The sequence below is a fragment of the Bubalus bubalis genome, chromosome 20 (assembly GCF_019923935.1).
Source record: "Bubalus bubalis isolate 160015118507 breed Murrah chromosome 20, NDDB_SH_1, whole genome shotgun sequence".
Classification (NCBI taxonomy): Eukaryota; Metazoa; Chordata; class Mammalia; order Artiodactyla; family Bovidae; genus Bubalus; species Bubalus bubalis.
This window is the reverse complement of record NC_059176.1, coordinates 5,742,668-5,757,165: the sequence shown is the minus strand read 5'-3', so window position 1 is coordinate 5,757,165 and position 14,498 is coordinate 5,742,668. Positions and strand designations below refer to the sequence as shown.

The 14,498-nt window shown below is 44.8% G+C and overlaps 1 protein-coding gene across 10 annotated transcripts in view; it reads left to right on the top strand.

Annotated features, from left to right (window-relative positions):
• Positions 1–14,498, top strand: part of EML1 (EMAP like 1) — a 196,809-nt gene that overhangs the window by 107,964 nt on the left and 74,347 nt on the right. For 9 of the 10 annotated variants that reach the window (XM_044933192.2, XM_044933191.2, XM_044933190.2 and 6 more), the window contains exon 2: positions 2,429–2,611. The exons of the other annotated variant lie outside the window; for it this stretch is intronic. In XM_044933192.2, the coding sequence (XP_044789127.1) occupies positions 2,429–2,611 (183 nt within the window). The remainder of the gene's footprint in view (positions 1–2,428; positions 2,612–14,498) is intronic. 10 annotated transcript variants of the gene reach the window in all.

Sequence of the window (14,498 nt, the reverse complement as noted above, 5' to 3'; positions counted from 1 at the left end):
GATTTTCCAGGCAAGAGTACTGGAGTGGGGTGCCATTGCCTTCTCCGTCCATGAAATTCCCCAGGCCAGAATACTGTAGTGGGTAGTCTTTCCCTTCTCCAGGGGATCTTCCCAACCCAGGGATCAAACCCAGGTCTTGGATTCTTTACCAGCTGAGTCACCAGGGCATGGCATGTCCAGAAAAAAAAGAAAAGAAACAAGGTGAATGTGATTGAAAAGAACAACTTTAGGAAAGGTTATTAGCCAGATTCTCTGAAAAACTCATTTGAATTGAGATGGAAAGAACAGAACTTGGTCATGGAAATGCTTCAGGCAAAGGCAACAGCAGATACAAATCCTTAAAGAGAGAAAGGATAGTTTGACAGGAACTCACAAAGAGAAGGGAAGAAGGATGTAAGATGAGTTGGAGAGGCCAAGAGGACCCTGGAGGGCCCTGATGAACCTTGCTAAGAAATTATGAGTTAGTGATTCTAGACAGAACTATGATGAGTTGTCAAGGCTGTATATTGTCACCCTGCTTATTTAATTTATATGCAGAGCATATCATGCAAAATGCTGGGCTGAATGAAGCACAAGCTGGAATTAAGATAGGTGGGAGAAATATCAGTAACCTCCGATATGCAGATGACACCACCCTTATGGCAGAAAGTGAAGAGCCTCTTGATGAAAGTGAAAGAGGAGAGTGAAAAAGCTGGCTTAAAACTCAACGAGGGAGGAGGGTTCAGGATGGGGAACACGTGTATACCTGTGGTGGATTCATTTCGATATTTGGCAAAACTAATACAGTTATGTAAAGTCTAAAAATAAAATAAAATTAAAAAAAAAAAAAAAAAAAACTCAACGATCAAAAAATTAAGATCATGGCATCCAGTCCCATCACTTCATGGCAAATAGATGGGGAAACAGTGGAAACACTGACAGACTTTATTTTCTTGGCCTCCAAAATCACTGCAGATGGTGACTGCAGCCATGAAATTAAAAGTTGCTTGCTCCTTGGAAGAAAAGCTATGACCAATCTAGACAGCATGTTAAAAAGCAGAGATATTACTTTGCCGACAAATGTCCATCTGGTCAAAGCTATGGTTTTTCTAGTAGTTATGTATGGATGTGAGAGCTGGACCGTAAAGGAAGCTGAGCGCTGAAGAATTGATGCTTTTGAACTGTGGTGTTGGAGAAGACTCTTGAGAGTCCCTTGGAGTGCAAGCAGATCCAACCAGTCCATCGTGAAGGAAATCAGTCCTGAATATTCATTGGAAGGACTGATGCTGAAGCTGAAGCTCCAATACTTTGACCACCTGATGCGAAGAGCCGATCATTGGAAAAGACCCTGATGCTGGGAAAGGTTGAAGGCAGGAGGAGAAGGGGGCGACAGAGGATGAGATGGTTGGATGGCATCACCAACTCTGTAGACATGAGTTTGAGCAAGCTCCAGAAGTTGGTGATGGACAGGGAAGCCTGATGTGTTGCAGTCCATGAGGTCACAAAGAGTCAGACATGACTGAGCAACTGAACTGAACTGATTGCTTTGTCAGGTTTGTTGTTGTTTAGTTGCTAAGTTGTGTTGTCCGACTTTTTGTGACCCCATGGACTGCAGCCTGCCAAGCTCCTCTGTCCATGGCATTTCCCAGGCAAGAATACTGGAGTGAGTTTTCATTTCCCTCTCCAGGGGATCTTCCCAAACCAGGGTTCAAACCTGCATTTCCTGGCAGGCAGATTCTTTAGCACTGAGTCACCTGGGAAGCCTGTTTGTGGGATGAGCCGATCCTTTAAAGTCTTGACTGGTGGGAGGTCATCGCACGGACCTGTCAGTAGCATCGTTGGAACAAAAGCCAGAGACTGGGCAGCAGATTTCTACCGCCTGTGGGAAGTTGTACTAGACATATGCTAATATCCACTCTACTTCTAGGGTTCTCTAATATCACGCAAATAAAATGGCCCAGCTCTAGAAAAATATCATGGCAGTTAAAACCACAGTTTAAAAAAACGAAAAGCACAGATCTAGAGAATGAAAAGACAGTAGCAGAATGAAGCACTGTAGTTCCTTGTAATAAAAGATTTCACACAAGTTTGCTGTGGTCTCTGGTGGTGGTGGCTTAGTCGCTCAGTGGTGTCTGACTCTTTGTGACCCCACGAACTGTAGCCCACCAGGCTCCTCTGTCCATGGGATTTCCCAGGCAAGAATACTGGAGTGGGTTGCCATTTCCTCCTCCAGGGGATCTTCCTGACCCAGGGATTGAACCCAGGTCTCCTTCACTCCGGTGGGTCTCCTGCACTGCGGGCAGTTTCTTTACCGACTGAGCCACCGGGGAAGCCACGGTCTCTAGTTTTTAACTATTATTGTGTGATGGCAACGTGCTGCTGTGTGTCTCTGGTCTGACTTCTCTGGGCAGCAGTTGAGACTCACTTGTTCCTTGTTTCCTCCGTCTAGATGACAGCGCTTCTGCTGCCAGCAGCATGGAGGTGACAGACCGCATCGCCTCCCTGGAGCAGCGAGTCCAGCTGCAGGAGGACGACATCCAGCTGCTCAAGTCGGCTCTGGCCGATGTGGTTCGGAGGCTGAGCGTCACTGAGGAGCAGCAGGCCGTGCTCAGCAGGAAAGGGCCTACCAAAGGTGGGCGCTGGAGATGCACGGGGGCGGCCGGCCGTGGGCTCGGCAGCGGTGCATTTGGTTTCTTCTCATTTTAAGTGTTCTTTTCTAAAAAGCCGAAGTACAGTTAATTTACAATGTTGTGTTGGTCCCAGGTGTAAAACAAAGTACTTCAGTTATACATGCATGCGAGCTAAGTTGCTTCAGTTGTGCCTGACTCTCTGCGACCCCATGGACTGTAGCCTGCCAGGCTCCTCTGTCTATGGAATTTTCCAGGCACAGATATTGGAGCAGGTTGCTATTATTTCCCTCTCCAGGTGATCTTCCCGACCCAGGGATAGAAGCTGGTTCTCCTGCCTTGGCAGGCAGATTCTTTACGGGTGCATCACCTGGGAAGCCTTTATAGGTTGTCACAAAATACTGAGTATAGTTCTCTGACTGTATGTACAGCAGGTCCTTGTTGGTTATCTATTTTATATACAGATGAGATGGTTAGATAGCATCACCAGCTCAACGGAAATGAATTTGAGCAAACTGCAGGAGATGGTGGAGGACAGAGGAGCCTGGTGTGCTGCAGTCCATGGGGTCACAAAGAGTTGGACACAACTTAGCGACTGAATGACAACAATAAGTTGTATATGTTAATCCCAACCGCCTAATTTATCCCTCTCCCTCCTTTCTCCTTTAGGAATCATAAGTTTGTTTTCTATGTCTATGCGTCTATTTCTGTTTTGTAAATAAGTTCATTTGTATTTGTTTTTGGATTCCACATACAAGTGATGGCCTGTGGCGTTTGTCTTTCTGCATCTGACTTACTTCACTTAGTATGATCATCCCTAGATTCATCCACGTTGCTGCAAGTGGCATGGTTTCATCCTTTTTTATGACTGAGCAATACTCCACTGTATATAACGTGCCGCATCTTCTTTATCCACTCCTCTGTTGATGAACATCTAGGTTGCTTCACTGTCTTGGCTATTGTACACAGTGCTGATCTGGACACTGGGGTGTGTGTATCTTTTTGAATTATGGTTTTCTCTGGACATACGCCCAGGAGTGAGATTGTAAGATCACATGGTCGTTCATGGCAGATTCTTGCTCCAGGAGATACGTTGCTCTCTTAATATTGACAGAGAACCCAAGCTTAGAACAACAGTGAAGCAATCGTAGGATTGTTGAAATCATCCCACAAAGCGTGACGGTATCTTTTGCCTGGACATTGGTGAGTTGTAGCCGACGTTGGTGAGTTGTAGCTGACGTTGGTGACATGTAGCCGACGTTGGTGAGTTGTAGCCGACGTTGGTGACATGTAGCTGATGTTGGTGAATTGTAGCCCAGGCGTGCACAGTTGTAGGTGATCAGTAAACGCCAGTTGAATCAAGGAAGAAATGTCCACAGTGGATCGGAAAACAGTTTGCTAAGACTCTGAGATAGAGAGAGCTTGTAAAACCAAAACCTAAACCACACACGATTCCTTGGCCCCTGTGGAGGCTGTGCCACCTGGATACTTTCAGTGACTCCTATCTCTCTCTCTCTGCCCTCAGTTTACAATGTCGTCCAGTTCAGCACAGCAAACACTTTTGATCAGGGGCTGAGAGAGGACAGGCCCCTCCCTGATATGTTTAGAACCTGAAGCTTATTACTAACTTCCCCTCCTTCTTTGCTCATAAGCTCCTAGTAAGGCAAAACCTCCTGTTTGTTTTTTTTTTAATCCCTTTTTCTTTTTTCTAGTAGAACATTGCCTATGACAGAATTCTATACCTATAAATAGTGGATTTCTGGCACATTTAAATCACCATTTCATTCCCCAGTGGTGCCTGGGAACAAAATAGAAAGCAATATTTGTGTGTTAAGTAACTCTGTAGTGACCCTCTTCTTACAGTTGTAGAAATAAAATGCCTTGTAAAAGCTTCTCTCCTGCTAGTTAGAACCCTGGCATGTGATTTCAGCCAATATGCATTACTCATCTTTGGCCAGAACCGCTTTTCCTCATGGCTAACTCTTGAAAACGAAATTCATCTTGGCTGTCAAATTCCTTTGGTTAAGCCGTTTTAAGTCTGCAGCATGTAAATGTCCCTTTAAAATTACCTTTCTTATTTTGTTGGGATTTAGCAAATCCTTTCACAGTTACCATCTTTTCCTTGGAGTCGGGAGAGGGTACTATGTTGATGTTGCATCTGTTCATTTCTTCTCCAGCCCGGATACATTTTCACATGTCTGTGGAAAGCAATCTCTTTCCCTGTCCTTCAGGGTAATTATCACCAGCTCCATGTGAGATACACATATTGGGAGATGCCTACATTGTGAATAATCCCTTTAAATAATCTTTTTCTCCTAAGTTACAAAGCGATTAGGGTATTTTAAATAGAAACCAGGTTATTCCAGGTATTCTTGACCTATGCAGCTTTCCAAAAATAAATCTGATGACTACTGTATCCTAAAGGGTACATTTGAAGTCGTTGCTTTATATACAACTTCAGGCTTCTAAAACTTCTATTTTTAGAAAAGGAGGGGGGGGAAATAAAGGGGCCTGCCCAGGAGTTTTCTTTTCTTGATTAAGAGTAAAGTTTGAGTTTTGGAAACTTCTAACTTTTTTTTTTTCATACTTAGATTGGATGTTTCTTTATAGCATTCTTTTCGAAAATGAAAATAAACCAAAGCATGATAAAGTCACACCAAGAAATAGAAAAAAGGTCATAAGAGAGCTGGTGAGTGGCATGGCCTGAATGCGGGGGGCTGTGATGTTCCTGCTTTCATATGCACTTAGAGGATGGTAGGAGAGGAGGGGAGAAGTAGAAGTGATCCCATCGGAAGCTCCGAGTTGCTGCTTCTCTTTCAGAGCTTGCTGTGTTGGCACACCGTGTACCCCCCTACCTGGAGCTGGCACTCCAGAGCTGTGGCTTAGTTGGGGGATACTTAGACAAGACAGCTTTGAGACAAACCTCCTTTGGGTCTTCGAAGGCCACATTATTACTATCACATGCTGTTCTTTGGGTTTGCCGCCCTCATACAGACTGGGCACATGGCGTTCAGATTTTTTTAATATTAAACGATTTCCTCTCCAGGGTGAGTTGCCAGAAGCTTAGGGCTCAGTGTCTTGAGCTTCTGGTGCAGTGTGGAGCTGTTTGCCCAGTGACAGGGATGACGGGGCCGCAGAGAAACGGGCCGCCTGGTCAGACTGGGAGCCTTGGTGTGGCTCATCAAAAGAAGGGCATGGTGAGAGCCGTGACCGTCCATCAGCCATTCAGTAATGTCAGCAGCATCCACTCACTGGCCTCAGTACTGCCAGGGAGACCGTGGATAAATACTCATCCTTTTCATGACAGTGTGTGTGTGTGTGTGTGTGCGCACGCGCACATGCGCGCACACACGCTCAGTCATGTCTGAGTCTTTGGGACCCCATGGACTGTAGTAGCCCGCCAGTCTCCTCTGTCCATGGACTTTTCCAGGCAAGAATACTGGAGTGGGTTTCCATTTCCTCCTCCAGGAGATCTTCCCAACTCAGGGATCAAACCCGGGTCTCTTGCATCTCCTGCATCGGCAGGCAGATTCTTTACCACTGAGCCACCTGAGAAGCCCTTTTCACGACAGTACTTCACTTACTTGAAGAAAGTGTATCCTGACGTCTAAGCTTTAACTTACTTTATCTTCTTCATGTGACTTAATTCATACCCCAATGAGAACTGCAGTCTCGTGAAAGTAACTCACTCACAGATCAAGTTCATGGCCTCCTGAGACAGAGAGAAGTTTGCAGCCAACCCTGGACAGATAGCTTACAGAGAGAGAGCTGCGTCTCAGGCTCTACTTTTCCTTGGTGACCTTCCCCTATCCCCAGGACTGGTGTTTTGTGCTAATTTAACATCTCTTCTTAACCCTAGGTCTCAGAATTGCTGTCTTCCTTTTCTTATGTCATTAAAATAAATAAATAAGACACAGGAAGCACTTGTTCCCATCACGCATCTCAACTGTGGGGAACCTCAGCTTTGTTTGGGTGGGATTACCTTTCAGAGGGACTTCCTGATGGTCCAGTGGTTAAGAATCTGCCTTCCAATGCAAGGGATATGGGTTCAAATCCTGGTCAGGGAACTAATATCCCACATACCACAGAGCAACTAAGACTGCACCTCATTACTGAGCTGGCACTCCAGAGCCCACGCACCACAACTAGATATCCACACACTGTAGCCAGGATCCCACAGGACACGAGGAGCATCCTGAATGCCGCAGCTCAGACCCAATGCAGCCAAGTAAATAAATAAAACTTTCAGATAGGAAGATTTGTTGTTGTTGTGTATTTGCTAAGGTGTGTCTGACTCTTTGTGGCCCCATGGACGCCAGGCTTCCCTGTCCTTCACTATCTCCCAGAGCTTGTTCAAACTCATGTCCATCGAGTCGGTGATGCCATCCAACCATCTCATCCTCTGTCATCTCTTCTCCTCCTGCCTTCAATCTTTCCCAGCATCAGGGTCTTTTCCAAGGATCGGCTCTTTGCATCAGGTGACCAAAGTATTGGAGCTTCAGCTTCAACATCGGTCCTTCTGATGAATATTCAGGATTGATTTCCTTTAGGATTGATGGGTTTGATCTCCTTGCTGTCCAAGGGACTGGGAAGGTTTGGAATGTTTTAATTATGCTGAGCTTGGGTTATCATAAAGTGGAGAGAAGAGAATCAAATAGTTTCTGGAGGCCGATATTCTTAAAATTCTTGCTAATATGAAAGTTTTTTCAATATTGTGGTTGGACTAGGGGGACAGGAGGCAGTGAACAGACACCATTATATTGCTCTTCTGAGAGTAGATGCAGAAGAACGTGTGTGAATAAGGGAATCCCCTACAGAATTACAGGTATTGGAGAAAAATTGTATAGAAAATACAAAAGCATAAGTAACCACTAGGGACATGACCAGAAAACCTCATATGGGGGAAAGCTTTGTAATCTTCAAAGATGCTTCTGTTTTAAGTAATAGCATGGGCAATGTTTGTGTATTATATTAAAAGACAGAATCAGGATATCAAACTGGATACGTTGTATTTTCCAACTAAACGGACAAAATCTATGCAAAGAAGAGTGAAGTGTACCAAGAGTTATCTTTTTTTTTTTTCCTGAGTGATGGGGTGATGATTTTTTTTTCCTTTTTATACTTTTATACTAAATGTTCTTTGGTGTACATTCCTTAATAAGCAGAAGGAATTTATGCTTTAAAAATGACTCCTTTCTTACCACCGAAGGTGATCTTCACTGCACAAGGTCAGCAACAGGGCTCAGAGCAAATGTCTGGAGGCTGCAGCTTGCTCACGTGTGTTCTCAAGAAGACAAGCAATGTGCTTTGGGGTTAAATTCATAACAGATCCATTGTTGACACACACGACTAATTTCCATTTCAGTTCTAGGGAAGTGTTATGGGATTTTATTGTAAAATGTAGGTTGAAATCTAGTTGTCCCTTGTATGAGAGAATTGTCAGCTTTTTTATACATCAACCAACAAGAGTTCTTATTTCTCATTTTAAATTTTGCTTGGCAGTTCAGACTGTCGTTTGACAGCTTAACTTTTTAAAAACCTAAATATACCCTCTTCAGACTTTTCTGTTCTTTATATTAATAGTCCCATTAATCAACAGATCAGAGAGTAAATCACTATAAGCAGAAACCATCTGCTGGAGGCACTGACAAGCAAGACAGTTGTGTTAATCTGGGACATCGAAACCTCGTCTCAGAATTTAGTCTTTGCGAGTACTGGTGAAAGCAAACTGCAAGTCATCCTTAAGTAGCTTCTGCAATATTAACACTTAACACTGATTTTCACTATCATACCTGAGACTGCCATTTATTAATTGGATAGGTGTTGGCCTTTGCAGTAGGTATTTTGGATATATTAATTCATGTCACTTCTGCACAGCCCTTTGAGGTGGGTATTATTGTTCCCGTTTTACAGATGAGAAGGCAGCCTCTAGGACACTGGATAATTTGCCCCACACAAATTGTCCGTCTGGTTTGGGAAAATCTGGAACTTGACCCCTGTAGGTCTGGCTCCACTTATGTTCTTTTAGTCATCTGTGTTGCTTGGATGTACACGCCTCTTAGCAGTATTATTTAAATTAGCATTATTCAAATCAAACCGAATATTTAAATGAATAACTATGTGACTTGAAATGAGAGTTCTTTTTTCAAGGTTTAATTTAATTTGCAAAGTATCCCAAATACAATAAATCATATTCAGCATATAATTATGTAAAATATTGTATTATAGTCTTTTCAATATAAATTTTATTAGAGAGGTGTAACTAACAAATTAAAAATTTTTAAGTTCTTAGCAGTGAATGAAATCAATGCATATTTAACTTAGTTCTTTATCCTGGTTAGCCAAAATTAGCAATTTTTCCCTCTCTCACATCTACTGTGCTTTTTCCTTATCTTTCTCCTTACAAATTAGTTAATTACAGAAAATAACTTGTGCTTTCTTTTAGACAGAACATGCTATAGTTTCTTCCATTTTCCTCTGTAATTGCCTTTGCCAGTTTAAATAGACATTTGTTAGTGAATTGTAGAAAAGACTTGATAGATATGGAGGAGGAAATGGCAGCCCACTCCAGTATTCTTGCCTGGAGAATCCCATAGACAGAGGAGCCTGATGGGCTACAGTCCATAGGACTGCAAAGAGTTGGACATGGCTGAGCGACTGAGAACTTGGTAGATATATTCAGTAGATATATTTCAGAGACTGAGAAAGATTGTTTTTAAACTTTGTATTATGAATACGTTCAAATGCATATAAAAGTAGAAAGAAATGGGCATGTGCCATCCCTGTTTTACAAACAGGCCTTGTGCATACGGCATTTTTATTTCTCCAGTATATCTTTAGGATCGGTTCCTGGAAGTGGGATTGCTGGATCCAAGGATAAATGCATCTGTAATATTGCTTGGAATTAGTGATAAGGCTCTTACCCAGCACATGAGTAGTTATCTACCTTGTCTTATAATTTAGCAAAAGCACGTCACCTTTTCTGATTCCAAATATATACAACTTTTCAATTTTGAAGTAGATAGTTAGGAATTCTGGGTTCATAATGGTCAGTTATGACCATACTTTGAATTTCTACATATAGTCACATACATAGTCATGCTTTTCACAATTAAATTTATTTTGAAACCTAATGGAATGTTTTACTTATCAAATGTTGCACTTAATAACAACAACAACAGTTAAAAGGGTATCTTGATCATAAGATTATAACAATATCATAATAACAAACATTAGATTTGACTACCTATACTTGAATGTCTGTGTTTACATCAGCTATAGTTTTAAAAATATATTGTCAAAAATAGTATTTCATGAAAGTCTGGGTGTTCCAATACTCCCGTTTGGAATGGTGAAAACGTTTTCATTTCAAGCATACGTGTGAATGCTTTAGACCTGAGATTCTGAGTACCTTTGTTAGAGATTTTCAGTTCCCACAGTCTGGAGTCATTTTGTAGGGAAGTTGACTCAAGGGTAGTTTGGGGGGAGTTTATGTGAAATGGTACGCACGCAGACAGGTCATAAACACTCTGTATGTGGCTGCCTCTGCTCCCTGCAAGGCCTGTCCACTTCAGCCTGCTGGCTCCTCTCCTTCCCTTCCAGTGGGTTAGTGGGTCTAAGAGAAGTTACACAGCGTGGTAAAGTCACAGAAACTCGGGTGTTTCTTTCCTGAACACTCTCTCACTCTAATCTAGGAATCAGGGTCCTAGATTTCAGAGCAGGAAGAGCTACTCTTCAAGCATTTATGAAGTCTTTACTGTATGGGCTAGGAAGCAGGTTCCAGGGTGTCTTGCCTGTGGTCACACTGCCAATTTGGGACACTCTGGACCTCACGCCCTGGCCCCTGTCTCCCAGACCTGATCTCCTTCTGTCCTCTCCTCCCTCCACCCAATCTGGGCACCAGTAAAAGAGTGACTGTTTGGGCGATGAGAACTGTCTGGGGTCTTCCTCACCCCCTGCCTGTGTGTGTGCAGGATACAGAGAGGACACTCACGGACCTTCATCCGCCTTGGGCAGCTTTGATCGTAACTGAAATCCTGCATTTAGTTCTTCTCACGCAGCATTCAGGATACTAGGTTGCACCCTGGTATCCAGACTAGAGCATTTCACTATCTGAGTGCAGCCAAGGGACTGTTTGTCTATGTTTTGCCCCTAAAAACAGTTCAATGTATGTGTGTGTATGTGCTCAGTCACGTCCGACTCCTTGCAGTCCCATGGGCTGCAGCCCACCAGGCTCCTCTGTCCATGGGATTTCCCAGGCCAGAATACTGGAGTGCGTTGTCATTTCCTACTCCAGGGGATCTTTCCAACCCAGAGATCGAACCTAGGTCCTTGCGTCTCCTGCATTGGCAGGTGGATGCTTTACCACTGGCACCACCTGGAAATAATATTTTTTAAAAAGCTTTCCTGAACCAGAAGAATGTCTCATATCTCAGTGTCATGTCGAAGCCAGCGATCCATTTATCTTATCACCCAACGAGCTGGAAATTGTGTTTGAATCTCCCTTCCCTGGTGCTGTTTCTCTTCTGCAGTTTTCAAGATCGCTTGTCTGAAAATGACTCATTATAGCTGCTCTTGTGTCCTGCCATTCTCATGATCCAGGCTGGTACCTGTGCAGATTGGACATTGGGAAATACGCTTTTCTTCAAAACTTTTCTTTATGGCAGCAACATTTTTTCCTTGAGTGGCTAATCATGTTTAGATATGGAGACATGAAAGAAATCTCATGTGATGTTCTGTGCAAAATAGGTATTTAGCAAACATATTGGTGTAGTTGTGATGCTATTCAAGAAGTCAGTGGTGACACAGGCCGAGCACAGTATCGACAGAGATGTAGCAGTGAGTGATTGGATCTCGTCAGAGTGGGGACTCTTTGCAACCTCTTGTCAATCCAGCAGTGACCACCATTTCTTCTCCTTCCTTCTTTTCCCCTCCTCTACACACAAAAGTGGTAAGTGAAATTGCTCAGTCATGTCCGACTCTTTGCAACCCCATGGACTGTAGCCTACCAGGCTCCTCTGTCCATGGGATTTTCCAGGCAAGAGTACTGGAGTGGATTGCCATTTCCTTCTCCAAGGGATCTTCCCAACACAGGGATTGAACCCCGGGTCTCCTGCATTGTAGACAGACACTTTACTGTCTGAGCCAGCAGGGAAGTCGCTTAGTCATGTCTGACTCTTTACGACCCTTTGGACTGTAGCCCATCAGGGACCTCTGTCCATGAAATTCTCCTGGCCAGACTACCAGAGTGGGTTGCCATTTCCTTTCCAGGGGATCTTCCCAACCCAGAGATCAAACCCAGTCTCCTGCATTGCAGACAGATTCTTTACCATCTGAGCCACCAGGGAAGCCCCTTTCCTCTCCATAGCTGCTGTTTTTCTTTTATGATTTCTCATTACAGCTTTAACAATTCTGTTTGCTTTTGATGCTACTCTATTATAGTTTAATGTGTGAGGTTTATTATGCCCTCTGAGAAGGCCTGCTGCGTGCAATTGATGTTCTTTTTATGGGCTTTAAAAAATCTCATCTCCTTTTGGGGGAGAAGAACAGTACTCAATTATTATGAGACTGAATTTTGAAATTAAGACTCAAGGAAAAATTAAAAACAGTGACTCAGAGGGAATTTCCTTGGCAGTCTAGTGGTTGAAATGCTGCACTTCCACTGCAGGGGGTGTAGGTTCGCTCCTTGGTCAGGGAACTAGGGATCCCGCATGCCTTGTGTCGCAGCCAAAAAAAGAGTCTGAAACGGCCACACAAGTCCTTTTCTTGGAAGCTGGATCTTTGTTCTTGAAGTTTAGTGCAGTCTGATCAACAGATGCACGTCGAACACCTTCCGCGTCAGCACCGTAGCAGATGCTGCCTTCGTGGAGCCTGCGGGTGTTGGGGTGGACGGGACTAGACAGCGTGAAGGTGGCACAAAGCAGGGGCCGTGGGGGCCCCGGGGGCACCCAGCCTTGCTTGGCTGGCACATAAGCGTGTGGGAGGCAGGTCCTGGCTTAGATGCTGGAGAGGAGCAGGGGGCCAGCCATCGTCCATCAGCCCCGCCACGTCCTGTACCCTCCTCCAGCCAGCTCTCTGCCCCCAGGGGCGGGGCTGTACGGACCATACCTTTCAGCCTCTCGCCCTTGGCTCCAGTGAGGTTTGAGCAGCAATATCCCCAGTGGGGTCTGCAGGGAGGGAGAGTGAGGTCAGAGGCTGTACCCCTGACTCCTTCCAGGCGGGTCCCAGGTGGGCTGTGGCCCCGCCCCCTGGGTGTAGCTGCTCCTCCCCCAGCACCATCTCTGCTCTTAGGGCCCAGTTACCTGCCAGCCCGTGGCCCCATGGGCACGTGATGGGGCTCGGTATGGAGTCCAGCCAACATCCCAAGCACAGGGAGAGGGATCTAGATGGTGCCCCCTCCCAGCATGAATGTCTCACCCACTCTAACTGGGTGTAAATGAGACTAGCCCACTTGAAATAGCAGCCCGTAATCAAGCACTAAATTGCAAGACAGAGACTGGTGTGCTGTAGAGCCGGGGCCTCCAGGGAAGGCCGGGCTGGTGAGGAGAGGCCCTCCCCAGCTGGAGGTTGGCACAGACCAGTGATGCTCAGAGTGCGTTCCCCAGAGCAGCAGCAGCAGCACCAGCCTGGAGACTGGTTAGAAATGCAGGGTCACAGGCCCCGCCGCAGACCTTGAATGGGGCCCAGCGAGCTGCATTTTAACTCCATGGGATTCTGCTTCACAGAAACAAGCTAGGTGGTGGGAGTGAAGTGGGTTTGCTTGTTGTGGGTAGAGGGAGGGGGCCCAGATAGTGACAAGCCTGGGCACCTGGTGGGAAAAAGAAGATCGAGTGGGGACAGTGATAAGAGAACAGACTCTGTATGATTTCAGTACCTTTAGACCAAGAGATTTTTGCACCATGTTTTACGTCCCTGGATATGTTATAGTGTCTCCTAGTTTATAGTCTACGGGAACTTGAATAGAATTTGTATTTTACTGTTGTGTGAAAATTGTGTAAATCTTAATCATGTTGAATTGGTTCGTGGTGATTTTCAGGTCTCCTGCAATTGTTCAGTCGCTCAGTCATGTCGGACTCTTTGTGACCCCATGGACCACAGCACGCCAGGCTTCCCTGACCTTCTCTATCTCCTGGAGTTTGCACAAACTCATGTTCATTGAGTCAGTGACACCATCCAACCATTTCATCCTTGGTTGCCCCCTTCTTCTGCCCTCAATCTTTCCCAGCATCAGGGTCTTTTCCAGTGAGTCAGCTCTTCACATCAAGTGGAGTTTCAGCTTCAGTCCTTCCAATGAATATTCAGGATGGATTTCCTTTAGGCTTGAATGGTTTGATCTCCCTGCTGTCCAAGGGACTCTCAAGAGTCTTCTCCAACACCACAGCTTGAAGACATCAGTTCTTCAGTGCCCAGCCCTCTTTATGGTCCAGTTTTCACATCAAGTCTACTATATCCTTCTACTTTTCTGTGTATTCATCCCATTAATTTTTGAGAATTTGATATTGAAACCCCAGCTAAAAATTTTGACATATCTACTTAAAAAAAAATTGTTATATGTAGCAGAGCTATGGGCTTCCCTAATAGCTCAGTTGGTAAAGAACTCGCCTGCAATGCAGGAGACCCCAGTTCGATTCCTGGGTCAGGAAGATCTGCTGGAAAAGGGATGGGCTAGCCACTCCAGTATTCTTGGGCTTCCCTTGTGGTGTAGCTGGTAAAGAATCTGCCTGCAACACAGGAGACCTGGGTTCGATTCCTGGGTTGAGAAAATCCCCTGGAGAAGGGAAAGACTACCCACCCCAGTTTTCTGGCCTGGAGAATTCCATGGACTGTATAGTCTATGGGTTGCAAAGAGTTGGACACAACTGAGTGACTTTCACTTTCACTTTCATAATGAAA